Raw genomic sequence first — 16,201 nt, forward strand, 5'->3', positions numbered from 1 at the left:
CTGAGATTGTGAGTTTTCGTGACCGTTTGATGTTGTAGCATCATTGATCTGCGCTATCCGAGGTTTAGGTCAGATAAAGCATTTTTCCCCAAAGCATGATGCCTCTCGACATTTTGAGCTTGAATCCAGTAAAGTTTGTGATGCAGCTATTTCGAGGCACGTGACATGTTGCAGGCTCAGAACCTGGACCCCGGTGACTCGTGAAAACATTTGCGTCTCTTCGTGTTTGGGGCAATAACTGATAGGAAAGGAGTTTTTCGAGCGGGATATGTATTGTAGGTCGTGCTAGTCTCTAACGAGGTCACATACCAACATGACAGTGGCCGAGGAAAGGATGATGACTGTCATGATGGTGTTGGCAATGAATCATCAGAGCTCATATCCAACGTCTTTGTGCGTTTTCCTTCAGGTCGTTGTGTACTCGTGTGCTTGCCTGTATGACACGCATGTGTAGGTGGGTGCTAGAGAATGAATGATGGTATGTTTAAAATCTATGTATAAAACCTGAGGGGAATGTAGGCCCACATGTCTCCATTACTTGGGTATACAGGGGGTGGGTAGTCGTGTAAGAAATCACAACCCAAGGGTATGTTTTCCAAGTCGATGGTTTTGACTGGTCTCTCTGTAGAACAGCCCTGAAGACGAAGGTGGTCATTAAGATACAAGAATTTTCTCACAGCACAATGACCCCCCCCCCACACACACACACATATAGACTTTCTAATGATACATACCATAACCCCAATCCAGACTTACAGTTTAAAAAAAATAAGAAAAAAATAATCCAGCTAAAAAGAAATCATTTCTCGTAACAACCAGGATGTTACATTAATATCTTGTTACATTGGACCCTAGAGATCGTCCTACCCGTTTGAAGGTGAGCATGAAAAGTACAGTCGACCCTGGAGTACCCTGGAGTCACGTGTCGGGACTGGTGAAAAGCGTGGTGTTCGGGTGGATGTGACACACTAGGAGTTTCACCATGTCCGTCTCCATGTTCCACTCGGGTGTCCACCCATGTAGTGTGGCCGTGGTACTGATGAGCTTGGTCACTGTATCGTATGCTGACCTCACGCTGAGAATGGTCAATGTGGTGAGTATCTTTGTTTTGCTGATGTCATCTAAAACAGTTAGACCTCGGTGGTATGCAACTAGGTTTATTTCGCGATAGTATATCTATATGTGTGTGTGTGTGTACGCATGTGCTTCTGAAAGTGTGTGTGTGTGTGTAACGGGTGGGTGAGAGGCTGGGTGCATGGGCTTGGGCAAAAGTACACGCTTGTCCTAAGTTTATATAGGGCGATTTCATCATAGGTTCAAATGTGTATAAAAACTTCGCCACGAAAGGGAGACTTGGAACAGTGATTAGAAAAAGTTTATCAGTTGCCCAGAATTCATTTAGTCCTATCATATAAAGTCGTAGATCCATTATTAAAAGACTACGGAGTGAAGACATGGAATGTATTATTCCTGGCTTTCTTCCTCCACCCTTCCCTTTCTCAACATTGACTCTTAGTAATACTGACACTAGTGATGCCACTAATGACACTGTGACCTCTCACCTGTCGTGGGGGCTAAGCTACAGAGACACCCTCGATAGGTAAAAATCCGCGAAGTAGCGGCGTTATATTTATTTCCTTATTTATTTATATTGTAAAGCTTTATACACCCTTCCCACACTCCTATAAACCTGTGGCGTGTACAATCTCCCGTTGGCAGGCGGTAGTGGTGTACAGTCCTGTGTTTCCATTGTGTACAGTACGGTACTCAGCTGGTGAAGAGCTACATATTGGTTTTTTATTTTGATTTAGTATTCTTGTAACTTTTTAATTTACTTTTCTATATTGTTGTAAATTTTTTAGGCAAAAATGAATAAAATATTTAATATTATGTAAATACCTATATACCGCACAAATTTCGCCATAGAAAATGAGATGTATTCAAATAAGTAAACTGCGATACACCGAGGGATTACTGTATATCGTAAACTTCATACATAAGTTTAAAAATCATAATTTGGACTCGTAACATGTGTGGCTGAGGGCTTTTGCTGTACAATTATTTATTTATACATTGTATGGTGTGTGTGTGTTTGTGTATTACACATTGTGAGTGCGTTTGTTGTTATGTGTTGGATGTAGCTGTACAGACATGGAGACCGCAGTCCTACCATGGTGTACCCGACAGACCCGTATAAACTGACAGCACCCTGGTGGCCTCAAGGTCCAGGCTGTCTAACGCCGGTAAACTGTTTATGTAATCTGTTTATGGTAGCTGTTATATTGTATATGTAATCAGACACGCATTTGCATAATTCACCAAGGATTATTTTTCAAGTATTAAGCGCTTTGGAAAATCGTAAATGATTACATTTGTAACACAGGTTACCCGTCCACAATGATTTTATAAATATTCATCAACGTGTTGACTTTTGTTGTATTTTGTTTATTTTCCAGAGGGGGATGGAACAGCAATGTGAGCTCGGCCAGTTTCTTCGCAAAGAGTACGGACAGTTGCTGAACAGTACTTACGTACAGTCAGAGGTATGTACAGGTGCTGAACTTATGGTCTTTGTATGAGGAGGTGCATGTGCGCATTATTACTAGATGTTAGCACCAGGATGTGAGAACAAGAAAGAGGACAACAACACTAGCAAGTCTGAGGGTCTCTGATGATTCTTGTCGATGGCACCAGCAGATGGACCCGTATGAGAGAAATACCCTCCCCCAGCTACCGTCACTCCATTCTTACTGCAGCTGTAGATGTCACTCATGCTTCGCCATTTTAGGCACAAAAAGGTAATAAATAAAGCAACAGGTTGTTTTGTTTTTTTTTGACTCCCCTCTCCATTTCAGCTCCATCCGGGTCCGCGGTGTTGTCTCCCTCTCATGACTCCAATGAGTCCAGAAACACTTTCAAGTTGTTTGTTTACACTTTCTTTTTTTCTTTTGTGCTAGATCCACGTACAGAGCTCGGATGAACAGCGCTGTCTGATGTCAGCTTACTGCAACCTGGCATGTCTATATCCACCTACAGGTAGCCAGGTGTGGAATTCCAACATCAACTGGCAGCCCATTCCTGTTCACACTCGGCCTAAGGAAGAAGACAATGTGAGTTATCTGGAGTATGTCTGGCCATCTATCAAACATTTGGTACACGACACCAATAGTTTGTAATTCCCCTTTACAGTCGTTTGCCATTCACCCGGGCACGACTAAAACAAGCCTTTTCTACAAATTCTTTTACATTTTTTCATATAAGTAGGGTGCTTGTGTGTGAGAGAGAGAGAGTGAGAGAGATTATTCTGCACTTTTATTCTGTATGTTGAAGTTGGTGATGCTGTGTTCTAGACACTAAACTTTGTGGCGCCGTGTCCGCGCCATTCAATGATGCTTAAAGAGGAGCTGACGTCAGATGCATTCCGACAAGAGGAGACAGAGAATGCGGCAAGTAACATCTTTCTTACCTTGACATTCCGGTGATATATACTCACAAATAACTCACTTTTGCCGTAAACAAAGTATGCCGATAGTGGCTCCCTACTACAAACAAACAAACAAACAAACAAACAAACAAACAAACAAACAAACAACAACCAACCAACCAACCAACCAACAACCAACCAACCAACAACCAACAAAACAACCAACAACCAACAACCAACCAACCAAAACCAACCAACCAACCAACCAACCAACCAACCCAACCCAACCCCACCAACCCCACTAACCCCACCCAGTGAAGTACGAAATTCTCCAGTAGTTAAGTGAGGGCCCACATTCTCTGAAGCCTGTCAACCAGTTAGAAGAAGCCCTGTCTTACGATGCTGATGATTTTTTCATTGCAGGAGTTTTATTCTATGGTTGTGAACAACACCGGGTTGGCTTACGTGAATATTTCCATAATCTGGGGAATAGCTGATACTACATTTTGCGAGGTAGGTCGAAGATTTGAGTGCTGAAGGCAGCCCCGCAAATTTTGTCTGTGAGCTTTTTTCATTGCAAATTAAATGTAAATAATAATAATGATGATGATGATGATGATGATGATGATGATGATGATGATGATGGACATTTTGAGAGAAAAGGAAAGAACTCCATTCTGAGATAGACAGAAGACATAGGAGAAAATGAGGGAGTAGACACGTGTGCTTGTAGTCGCTGCCCGCGGCCTCTGTGGACGATTCTGGAGAATTATGTATGCATGTGACCTTCACCCCCAGTGGAGGGGAGACAACATCCGGTTTGATGTCGGCTGTCGATGCGTGCTGTACCTTTTTTGATCGTGTCGACTCCTACGTTGATAAAAAGGATCGTCAATATTGATGTATACATTAATGTATACAGTTCGGACTTACAAACATCCAACATATCATCCCTTCATGGATTTCCAAAGGATTAGCAAAAGCATTGGCTGGTAAAAATGCGTTTAGGTGTAAGTTTAAAAATGTCTATTTGTGTAGATACTTTGTAAATGCCTACAACTCCTGTGTCAACAACATAGTTCTCTGCTCACCAAATTGCGAAAGTGACTCAATCATTAGAACGACTTCAGTGCAAGGCAGGCTGGGATTATACATCTTGCAAAAGTGTTTAAAACACACTGTGGAAACACTACATCTTGACCAAATAAAGCAGACTATAATTTATTAGTAGATAATTTTGTGTGTCAAAATGGCCCTTGGGGCAGAAAGGTTCCCCACCCCTGAATTAAAGGTTCAACTTGAAGATACTTGAAAGTACTTGACGCTACCAGTTCCGGATTTTCACAGTCCATAGCACCACGTGACTGCTGTCCACCACGTTCACTGTACTAGTTGTTAAAACTCGTTAGTCTCCGTCAACCATCGCGCCTCATGGCCTCCCACTGCAACGGCTGCCTGCATGCACTTGGTGGCATTCTCTCCATTCAGGAACAAACACACACAAACACACAGACACACACACACCCTGTTTCTTGCTGGCCTGGCTACACTTAATCATCGAACTGTTGACGGTTTCTGTTTGCCAGAGAGCTCACAACTTGTCTCTGCCATCATGGGTGACTGACGAGGTCTACAACAAGCTGCAGAGTCTTTCTGGCTTGTTTTTCAACCTGATGTTCAACAGGACTGAGATGAGTCGTCTCAGGGGAGGCAAGTAACTGCACCTATATACTGTGTGTATATATATATAGTGGCAAGAGCAACGAAGATGTCACAGATTTTACCAGTTGTGCAGATAGATGTTTGTAAGCGAATTAATTGTTTAATAGCTAATTATGATATTGTGTGTACTTGACGATATACTAATTTCATTTTTTTTCTCATTTCGATAAATCCTATCTTAGGTACTGACGTACATTAATGTATAAACAGCTTCTTCTCCTCGTTGAAAAAGTATAAAATTCATCAACATTGTCTTGTCTGAAAATGTTATGATTTCCGTTGCAAAAATCCCTAATGTTATCCACACTGTTCTGTTTGAAAACATCAGGTCCGTTACTGAAAGAGATGTTGATGAATATCAACTCTACGGTACACGATCCAGGTAGTCAGACCTACAAGATGTTTATGTACTCAGTGGTAAGTAAATGGAGTGAACCATCATGACGAATGTTGCTACAAGTATTGAGTCTGTTGTTACTTGTATTGTCTATCATGGTGGAAATAGCCCGAGGAGTTCTATAGGTTAACATATTGAGCCAGATGAGTTCAGTTGGTACAAATACTGAGCCTGGTGAGTTGTACTTTAAGGCTTACGAAGACAGGACCATCTCATGGCAACATGTGCAGAACATGGAGCAGACAGAATCCTCTCCTGGTAGCATCTGTAGGACAAGGACATCATTAACTACTTCCTGTACTGAAATCTACGTCTGGCTGTCTTCTGATATCAAGTTCACATATGGAGCAGAAGAGAGGGCTCGCGAGCTGCCCCTCCCACTACTACACGAGACTGTCCTTCTTCTTTGTCATCCTCTAGCTTGAGAACCAGTCCAACAACTAAACCCAAACCTTACAAACACTGGGCAGAGTGGGAGAAATGGGATATAAATGTATATTATATATAAATCTGGGCTATTATCATTAGCTGTGACAGTGGTTGAGACTGCATCACACTATTGGCAGTTGACTGCCGAGTGTCTGTTGGCAGCATGACTTCACCGTGGTAGCGCTGCTGACATCCCTGCAGGTGTTCAACAACATGCAGACGCCGTACGCCGCCGCCGTGCTGCTGGAGCTGTGGTACGACGACCACAACCACGACTACGTGGTCCGCCTCCGCTACCGCAACGACACCAGCGTTGAGCCCTACAACCTCGTGATTCCGGGTGAGTTAACATGACGACTCTTTTGAGCATCGTGAGGGTACACGGGGTACACGGTACAAGGAGTCTGTTACCCGGATATTGCAAAGATAGCGTGGTTGTGAATGTGTTGGTGGTAGAGGATATATATCAAGCTCCTTACAGATCCTGCTTGCGTTTTAGTCACTTTACTCTTGTAGACTGCATCATAAGGACTATAGACTTGTAGACTGTACAAGAATGACAATAGACTTGTAGACTGTACAATGAGCTTCTAGACTACACAATAAACTTGTAGACTGTTAAATCAGCTTGTTGACTACACAATAAACTTGTAGACTGCACTATGAGCTTGTTGCAGTGCCCACATCGCTCTATGTGTTTCTCATAATTATACTCCAGGTTTAACTTGACTTTCATCAGACTTGCTTAGCACAAACATTGTATATGTAGTAAACAGATGTCAAGACATAATTGATGTACACATGATGTACTTAAACTTCAGATACAATGCTTTTTTCTTTAGTCAGAAACATACGTTTATAAGTAGATAAAGGGAGGTAATTTGCATTGTCTCTGAAACCCTAAAAAGGAAGTTGCCTCCCTTCATTATGTTTGCTAAACAAGAGATGGAAGCTGGCGTGGCATGGAAGCCAGCCTAGAGCGATCATTTCAACGGTGTATAAGGCTAGAGTGTAGCAGGTAACATATAGCACCTTGATGCTTTCCTCTGTGTCGTTTGATGTCCTACATATACATTAAGATCGTATACACAATGAGCTTGTAGACTGTATTATGAGCTTGTTGCAGTGCCCACATCCCACTATGTGTTTCTCATATGCTCCAGGTTTGACTTTACTTTCAACAGACTTGCTTAGTACAAACATTGTATATGCAATAAATTGATATCAAGGCATAATTGAACTTCTGATACAATGTGGTTTATTTAGGCGGAGACACGTTTATAAATAGATAAAGGGAGGTCATTTGCATTGTCTCTGAAATCCTAAAAAGGAAGTTGCCTCTTCCTATATTTCGCTATATGTAAACAATGCCACGTGCTCAGCGTGCGAGACGAGAAATGAACTCAGGGCAGAGATGGAGAGATGGAAGCTGGCGTGGAATGGAATGGAAGTCAGCCTATAGCGAGCATCGCAAAGGTGTATAAGGCTAGAGTGTAACAAGTAACATAGAACCTTGATGCTTTCCTCTGTGTCGTTTGATGTCCTACATACATTAAGACCGTATATCCTGTACCCTTATAAACCACCCTGACCAAGGGTACCCACCGTCTTTTTTCAGGCTGTAATAATTCTTACTGTCCGCTGACGGATTTTGTGAAGTTTGCCCAGACCAGGATTCCTGCTGACTGGGACGCTGAGTGCGGCAATACCAGGCCGACCCCTGGGACACCAAGCAACAAGAATGATGATGATGACAAAAGTACGTCTGCTGGCAGTGCAGGGCACGTGGTCCTTGTCACAGAAATGGTCGAGTGACCATGACCATATCATGATCTCACACCGTTAACCTATCAGTATTTATGACCTCACATGCACTGACCCTAACATGACCTCACACCACGACCTTATGATTTCACGCCATGACCCCATCATGACCTCACACTCACTGTATCTACATACTAAGGTCTTTGGTTCGTTCATGTTTTATGAATACGCGCTAAGCTAGCAAACAGAACCACAAAGGGTGACTAACCCTAACATGACCTCACACCACGACCTTATGATTTCACGCCATGACCCCATCATGACCTCACACTCACTGTATCTACATACTAAGGTCTTTGGTTCGTTCATGTTTTATGAATACGCGCTAAGCTAGCAAACAGAACCACAAAGGGTGACTGTGTTCACTCATGCATGAAGAGCTACACGAACTGTATAAACAGGTGTTGACTTGATCTGTGGTGTAATTACCTGTTCTGTTTGCTTCTTAACATCAGCGACTGTGATAGCTCTTGCTGTTGTCACTGCTGTCGTCATCCTGCTGTGTTTGGGCCTCATTGTCTTCATCGTCTGTCAACGAGGCCGACGTCAGGCGAACTTTGGTAAGCATGTAACCTACCACGTGATGATACTCGGGTGGACACACAGTCCTTCTCACTCAGTTCTTGGCCGCCAGCCATTATCTTCACAAGCTTCAAAGTCAAAGTAGTTATTTAAAAAAAACAACAACAAAATAACAAACAAAAGCAAAACAAATCTCTGTACAAACAAAGGTCTTAGAAACTGTTATTTTCAGTCTTTTCCTCACGTTTAACTCATTGTAGGCTGGTGCTACGGTTCGCTACGGACTTTTCACTTGCCACGATTGACCACTTGAGCCGTACAGTCTTTAAATATTTCTAACCATTAATTTACACCAAAGACAATCATCGGGGACACACCGTTTGAAAGCATTTTTTAAACATTTACGACTTTAATGTGGTGTGACCTTTAAGAAATAACGAGCTAACTATCGGTCGCGAAAATAAGGTTAACCTGTAATACTAGTGAATTGTTACAAATAATGTCTGGTGTTTGCTATCTGCAGGTTGATAGAAGTGCAGTCGGGGACTTGTGACAACTGATCTTGGCTAAAGAACATTTTCAAAAGGAATAAAATTCGTGCCACGCATTTTTGTCAGTTTGTGTTTTTATCAGAAACCTCGCCAAAGCTTAAATGTGCAGATTGATGAATGTAACATCTCATGTACCCCACAGATACACACAATCACTTTACAAACAAAGCGATGTGGCAATATGTCAAAATACAGGATGTATTCTGGTTTCTAATGGACACAAAATATATTTCTCCTTCACACGATTGCATCTGTCCTGCATCGGTCAGTCGGTGCTTGTGTCTATCGTTTGTCTATATGTCAGTGCCTCTCTCTGGCCTCATAGCTTGTCTATGGTTTGTCTATATACCCGTGCTTCTGGCCCCAGTGTTTGTGTCTATCTTTGTCTACATGTCAGAGCTTTTGTCTGGTCCTTGGCCGGATCGCCGAGGGAGGAACTCGAAGTGGTGATGCCATGGCAGGTACAGCAACACAAGGAAACAAGCAGACACACAGACACACAGACAGACACACAGACACACAGACACGCAGACACGCAGACACACAGACAGACACGCAGACACACAGACACACAGACACCCTCACTGGTCACAATGTTAATTCACAATACACGCTGGAGAACTGTTTGTCGTTTTCCTTTTTTTTTTTACGTTACTTTTCAAAATAACCAAATAGAAATTTTCTAGTTTATTACAAGACCTTGTAGATGGGACTTTGTTGAGCTCGTTGTGTATGAAAATCACTGTACGACAAACGCTGACCTGTGACCTCCCTCCCGTGTGCTCCGCTGACCCCCGCCCGTCATGCGCAGTGAGAGGTGGAGGATGAGGGATGGAGGATGAGGGATGGTAGGGAAGCGCAGGTGTTGGTGAGCTTTAGAGGTGAGGACAGACTTGTCAGCAAGTCATCAACCCAGCAGTTCAGCCTGCAGTTTGTTGGTGGGGTCACCATGCAGCCACGTTGTCAAGCTTGTCGTTGCAGACCGACATGGTGGCGACAACTACAGGTGAGAGTTTGTAGGGTTTAAGATGTTGCACAGAGAATGGATGGCGGGGACAAAGGGAGAGAAAGAAATATCTGTGCATGTGATGGGAACACCTTCCATCAAAATAGTCATCACTAACAAAATCACACCACTACCTCAAAGCTGTTTACAAAGAAAAAAAATGTAAATACACAACATAATAATAATAATGGCCTCAAAACAAAAAGTTGATTGTGTTGTCATGTTGAGAAGGAGGTGAATGCTATCAGCAAAGAAACGGCTCAGGGTTACTATCAGATTATCCATGTCTAATCTCCTGTCTTGTGACTTGTGGCCATGATTTGTACTTGTAGGAGCATCAGTGGTACTAGTCGTGATGGTGGTGGCAGCATTTTTGGAGAGTGCGGACTAACTACAGCTTCGGTTTCTGATTATCGCTGACAAGTGTGCATGTCAACATCATGAGGACACCGATGATAAACGAAGTGAGCAGATACCGGTTTAAAACAACAATGAAGGAGTGCGCGGATGTGGATGGGAATGGGTGTGCACATGGTGCATGTCAGCAATTTTCCATCGCAGCCCCTGGATGTCACGTGGGTCGTGTTGAGATACTCAGCTCACAGCCCCGCCACCCTAACTGTCATCACCGTCCACGTCGCTCTCTCCAGCCATCAGATCATTTTATGAAAGTTTAAAATTTCAGGGAGTGCAATCCTTCCTACTTTGATGCCCCCCAGTATTTTATATTTTACTTTCAATATTCAACACGAGCCTTTCATAATCTTTTCACAAAATTTGAAGGAGGCGTTTTTGTCGGGGATCCTCTGATTTGAAAATTTGTAACAGCACTTTATTTTAGTAAATGTTGTAGTGTAAACTAGAGAATGTTGATCAGGCCTGTAAGTCTCTGACAACGTTTTCCACAGCCAGGAGTCTTCCGCAACAGGAAAAGTACTGCATTTTACACAATATTTTTACTGTAAAATTTTCATGTGCAGAACGCATTAACAATAATAAATGTAAAATTCGTAAAGCTCATACTCACACTCCTAAGGAGCATGCTCTTAGCGCTTAAGAATAAGAACGAAACATGGACAGCATACGAGGGACAGGTAAACAAACGAATAACATATGAACTATAAAAGAACCAACAACAGTACTAAACGAAGAATAAAATCAAATACAGAAAAGACAAAGAGGAACCCAATAACAAGAACAAGAGCTGAGAGTACCATGATGTTACAAAAAGAAGGGTGTGACAAAGGATTGTGGGAAAGGTTGTTAGGAGACATGTTTAGGGAATAGGTGCGTTTTCAGACAATTTCTAATATTTTTATTGTCTTTTGTTTGTTTAGAAACATGTGCACCACACAGACACGGTTATCTATGAACAGAGGTTGTTTAATATTTGTCGTCTTTTCTGATGACACATCAGGTGGTCGTTACTGTGTGCTCTGTGCCATGGCCAAACTCATGGAAGGCTTCAGTGAAAGAGTAAAAGGAGAAATAAAAGTAGAGGGTTCTGCGAGTGAGAGTAGGAGGATGGCGGGGGATGAGGTGACGGGTGAGCGCACGTGCAGCAACCTGAGAGCTCGCTCGTAGAGTGACATCTGTCAGCACGAGTCACAACTGTACAGGGCACAACAACATTGTCTCCCCACCTGACCTCTGGTGACCCGGACTTTGCCATTGTGTGAAAGCTGCATTCCAGTCAAAGAATTTAATGAATAGTTGCAAACGTGGGATCTGTGTGCGTGCTCGCCATGCGACACGTGGCATCCAAAGTGTCCGACCTCAGCTTTTTCGCCAGCTCACCCTGGGCATCAACAGACCACCCAGAGATGGACAGACTGCCCTCAGTCCTGGAAATCGCGTGTTGTTGCAATAAATCGCCAGGGTTTTATTTCCCGCTTGAAAGTAGAGAGCAGGGAAACTTTTTCTGCCCCGTAATTAGCCGTCAGACAGTTAATTTAACCTGTAACCTGTACTCACCCAGCCCAGGCCGGAAATGCCAGGTCGTGACACGGACATTAAGAACTTTTAAATTGTTTTAAAAACTTGCTGTCGTCAACACTTTTTAAACCAATTGTCTTGCCGATCCTCAGATTATTATTTAACGATTCTCTTCATTTGTCTTATGGCTTATATGGTATATATATTTTAAAGCTAGTGAAGAAATCAGGATGCCACTATGGTAGATGGTTGAGCAGGCGGTGAAGTACACTTATTTTCATTTTTTATTAATCGTAGATTAATTTGATTGAAATTTAATGTATCAGTTACAGCAGAGTTAGAAATCGGCAGTCAGTAACATTCTAACAAAGTATAAAGATAACAAATCACGTGGTTGACATGTCTGAGGGAGTCGTTAGAAAGCATCGAGGGCGGTTGTCCTCAAAGGAAAGGCTGGTTTTAAAGTTTTATTGCATTTTATTTTATTTAAACATCTTCACTTTACACAATAAATTCAGTAATGAACGCCAGTCTGCACTCATTTGTTCTCCATTCCATTGTACCTAGGTTTGTTGTGTAGTCACGTGACCTGTGTTTTTGGTATTTCACCAGCGCCTATAGCTTTGCCCATCCCCTGCTCGGGAGGGTCTGACTGATGGTGTCGAAACTTCTCAGTCGACGACACCCAGGGCAACAACAGTGCACGGCAGGGCCAAATGGGATTTGAAAAAAAAAAACCTTCTTCGGTCGGTTGTCATTTAATGACAACTACAGAGGGGAGGGGGCATCTAAATGTCCAAAACTGTTCTCTGCGAGTCAGACGACTGTCATCGCATTTGCCTGGCTTGTGCTGGCTGCACCCTCGTCATGTCATCGACACGAACTCCCCTGTCGCCACCTGTCCTGTGGCCAACCCTGTCCTCCCAACTTGCCAGTCCCGCCCAATCGCCACATCCTCGGTTAAAACCATCTGCTCCCGAGGGCTCACCAGTTGTCTCTAAAGCAGCTTAGCATCCTCCGCCTGAGCTGTGCCAGACACAGTCAGTCCCTCCTTCCGTGGAACCCCGCTACTAATCCGGACAACGGACATGTTTCTCGAAAATCTCCTCTGGGGACTTGTGGTGTTGGTTGTCCCGGCCACAGGCAGAGCTCGTGTGTCCAGGTCTTCAGACCAAAGATATAAAGAAACAGGCTTCACCAACAATGGCATGGACTTCAGTGATAGAGAAAGTCTTCAACTCTCCGGTCTGTGTAGGTGACATGATACAACACTGCGGTTGAGAGAAACTGTTTGAAGCCAGATGTCAGACGAGACACCATGATGGAGGCAGCACTTCTGGACATGCGCAGGACGAGGTGTGGTGTGACTTGTGGCGTTGACTACCAAAGACATTGTGTGCACCTTGTCCGACAAACCCTCTGGGTGGACAGGGGACAGCCTGCAGACACCTGCAGGACACAGACCCAGCCCTTCATGATTGCTGACGATTGAGCGAGAGAAAAATTTACAAGATGTGCAGGATGGCGTCCTGATGACAACTCCAGTCGAGACATGCACTCTGACAGATCACCTCCAACATACAAGTCTGACAAGAGAACATCTTCATGAAAGAAGCTTCGAGAACACAGAAACCAAGAACACCGCGACTCCTGACCAGCTACTCTCCTATAGACATGGCCTGAAATACAAGTCACGTGACTTGATTGGACCTCAGACGTGGTGAGCATCGAACTTTACAACAAGAAACTGATATTGATGTGTGTTAACTGATGACCATGTTAACAAGATGTTGCCCACCTCAGGCCTCAGTCCGTCACCCCACAGCAAGAAAGATCAAAGGTCAGCTGACTGGACATGGCAGCCAACACAACTCAGCCATCACCTTGTCAACCCTCCTGTCTTCCGCCCTTCTCCAGCCTCAGTCACTGCACGTGAGTATTACCCCGCGCGTGAGCAAGAGAGTGAAAGTTTAATTAAAACATTTTTACTCGTCATTAACTTTCAGCAGGTCGAATACTTTGTGAGGAGGACGCCATTGCACGATGCGCACAGCTTTTCTCTAGTTCTTGTAAATGCCAAGAAATTCTTGGTGAGTGGGTAGAATTGCTGTTTACACACTTTTATTAACTCACGATGTATGTATCGATGTTAACTCACCATGTATGTGTCGTTGGAATTTTGTAATCAAATTTTCACCTACCTGCTATGGTCCTAGAGGTCTAAAATGTTCACCAGCTACTCATTTCTGGTTAGCATGTAATATTATATCAGTTCTAGCAATGCGAAAATATTAATATAATTGTTTTTATTTAATTTTGAGTGAGAACTTTAAAGAGACACACGATCACTAGCACTCACAAACGTGCGTTTGTGTGTTTGTTGTGACTGTCACACTGTCCGACTGGTGGTCAGCTCACAAAATACCCGGGTGCCAGAGAATTGGGTAGATAGTTTCTCTCAACGTGTTTGTACTTGTTGTGTGATGTCACGCGCATCAGTCACACAAGCCGAGGCTCAGTTAGCAAACCCTCTCTTTGGGACGACTCTCCACCCTCTAACTCACTAAAGTCAATTAGTGCAATATTCAATCATTTCTTTCTAAGTGAGAAGACAGATGGTGAAATCGCAAGAAAAACAAGAGACAAAAGCATCAGGAGAAATTATTTTCGGAGATTAAAGCCGAGAAGTGTTTGTGGTCGGAAGAGCGCCGTGATAAAAGAAAGACTAAAACGTTTTAAATAAGTGAAACATTTTGTATAAAACTGTTTTAGTTTAAATTCTCTAAAAAGATACAATAGTTTTTCCTTAGGTCTCGTGATTTTCTTTAATGCATATAAAGGAAATGTAATAGTATGAGGGGCACTGAAAATCAGATTTTTAAACATCATCAGTCCCGTCTGTCCATCGGTCCTGTACTTGTGACACTTTAGACCACATTCTTCTCCTAGTGGCTTCACCGTCCTTCGTTGGTTCCACGTCCACCTGTCTGATCGCAGTTGGTGATGGCGAGCAGTCTCACATACACGATGTTACTCAGCTTCTGGCATCTGACCCACGTTGTCCACTCCACAGTCTGCTCATCAGTGCTTACAGTTTAACCACAAAGGTCATTGTAAGTCCGGGGTTGAACTTAAGACTGGCAGTTATCCTCCTGACAAAATGGCTGAGAGCTGAGAGGCTGAGTATCTTCCCTCATACCTTCACTTTGCATCTCCTTCGTTAAAGCCACTGAGCTCGTCATTAGTCAATCATCAGACACATTATCAACACCTTGTTTATCTAGTCATGAGTGGACTGACGATGACTGGACTCTCGACTAAAGATGTCAGACGCAGTCATCACCGGGACACGAACCTCCGATAGTCAGATTACTGACGGCTGTTGGTCATATAGCTGGCTGCTCTTTGTGACCCATCTACTCCAGACAAAGGACATACAGACATGTACAAAGGACTAAAAACTACACGGATATGAAACCAAGCAGGACAGCTGTACGGACAGACTGACGCCTCAACGGACGAAGCCACACAATGAAGAGCGGAAGAGAGAGAGAAATGAAAGTGATGAGAAAGAGAAAGTCGGTAAAAGAAATTGCATTAGGGTCATTGGTTCATCTACCAGTGAGAAGAGTTGAGCAGAGCAGTCACGTGACTGATGCTGCAGAAATGTAATACTCGTCCACCATCCGATTCCCTGCCCCACTTTGATATCAGGCGGTCGTGGTGCCAGCCCCGTCCTCCCCGGGACCATGGCGACTGTCCTCGGGGCTGATGCTGACTCACGTGTAGCCTGGCGACACAGGAAACAACACACGAGCCGCAGGACAGGATGACGGTTGTGGATGGTGGGGGGGACACAGTGCATCCTGTGTGCACCACTAGCATCCCCTGGTGGGACTGAGACTCTTTGTGTTCGCCTCGTGAAGACAGAATGGCGGAGAACTTACAGCTCGGTGTCGGTCGTTGGCGGACATGAGGTGGGGATGCTGATGGCAATGTGAAGTAGGTGGTACACACTCACACGGATACAGGCCGTTCTCGTGCAGGGGACAGACAACTCTCGTGTCTGGACAACTCTCACCGTGAGAACCCCACTCGCGTACCCCGGGCCCCCAGCTGCACAGGGTAAGCAAGGTAGTTATTATCAGCTTCATTACATGTTAGTCCCTCGTCCTCTCCTCGTCCTGCAACACGTGTACATCAAATGAGCCTTGACACACGCACAAAACACACACTAACATACACTCACTTACATGTCATTGTGTCCGTTAAACTGATGATGACTCAATGACGTGTCACTACCTACTGCATTATATGTAGATATACTTTCTTATTCAACATTCAACAGCATAGTGATTCCTCTTTCATACAGATGTCCTACAATTTTCTTT

At 43.7% G+C, this 16,201-nt stretch overlaps 2 protein-coding genes across 10 annotated transcripts in view; both read left to right on the plus strand.

Annotated features, from left to right (window-relative positions):
• Positions 1-21: 21 nt before the first annotated feature.
• LOC112564414 (lysosomal acid phosphatase-like) lies at positions 22-8,925 on the plus strand. Its single transcript, XM_025239207.1, has 12 exons — positions 22-1,093; positions 2,142-2,243; positions 2,457-2,543; positions 2,958-3,110; positions 3,351-3,446; positions 3,848-3,937; positions 5,011-5,134; positions 5,475-5,563; positions 6,135-6,312; positions 7,591-7,731; positions 8,252-8,356; positions 8,842-8,925. Exons 1-12 carry the CDS (start codon positions 983-985, stop codon positions 8,844-8,846), a joined length of 1,281 nt encoding a protein of 426 aa, XP_025094992.1. The 5' UTR covers positions 22-982; the 3' UTR covers positions 8,847-8,925.
• Positions 8,926-12,820: 3,895 nt separating this feature from the next.
• The window catches only part of LOC112564016 (secretin receptor-like), a 29,135-nt gene continuing 25,754 nt past the window's right edge, over positions 12,821-16,201 (plus strand). For 4 of the 9 annotated variants that reach the window (XM_025238533.1, XM_025238535.1, XM_025238538.1 and 1 more), the window contains exon 1: positions 15,359-15,935. The gene's annotated coding sequence lies outside the window, so the exon portion shown is untranslated. Of the gene's footprint in view, positions 13,743-15,351; positions 15,945-16,201 lie in introns of those variants that run through there. The other 5 variants (XM_025238536.1, XM_025238543.1, XM_025238534.1 and 2 more) reach the window with 3 other exon arrangements.

This window comes from Pomacea canaliculata, linkage group LG5 (genome assembly GCF_003073045.1).
Source record: "Pomacea canaliculata isolate SZHN2017 linkage group LG5, ASM307304v1, whole genome shotgun sequence".
NCBI classification, from domain to species: Eukaryota; Metazoa; Mollusca; class Gastropoda; order Architaenioglossa; family Ampullariidae; genus Pomacea; species Pomacea canaliculata.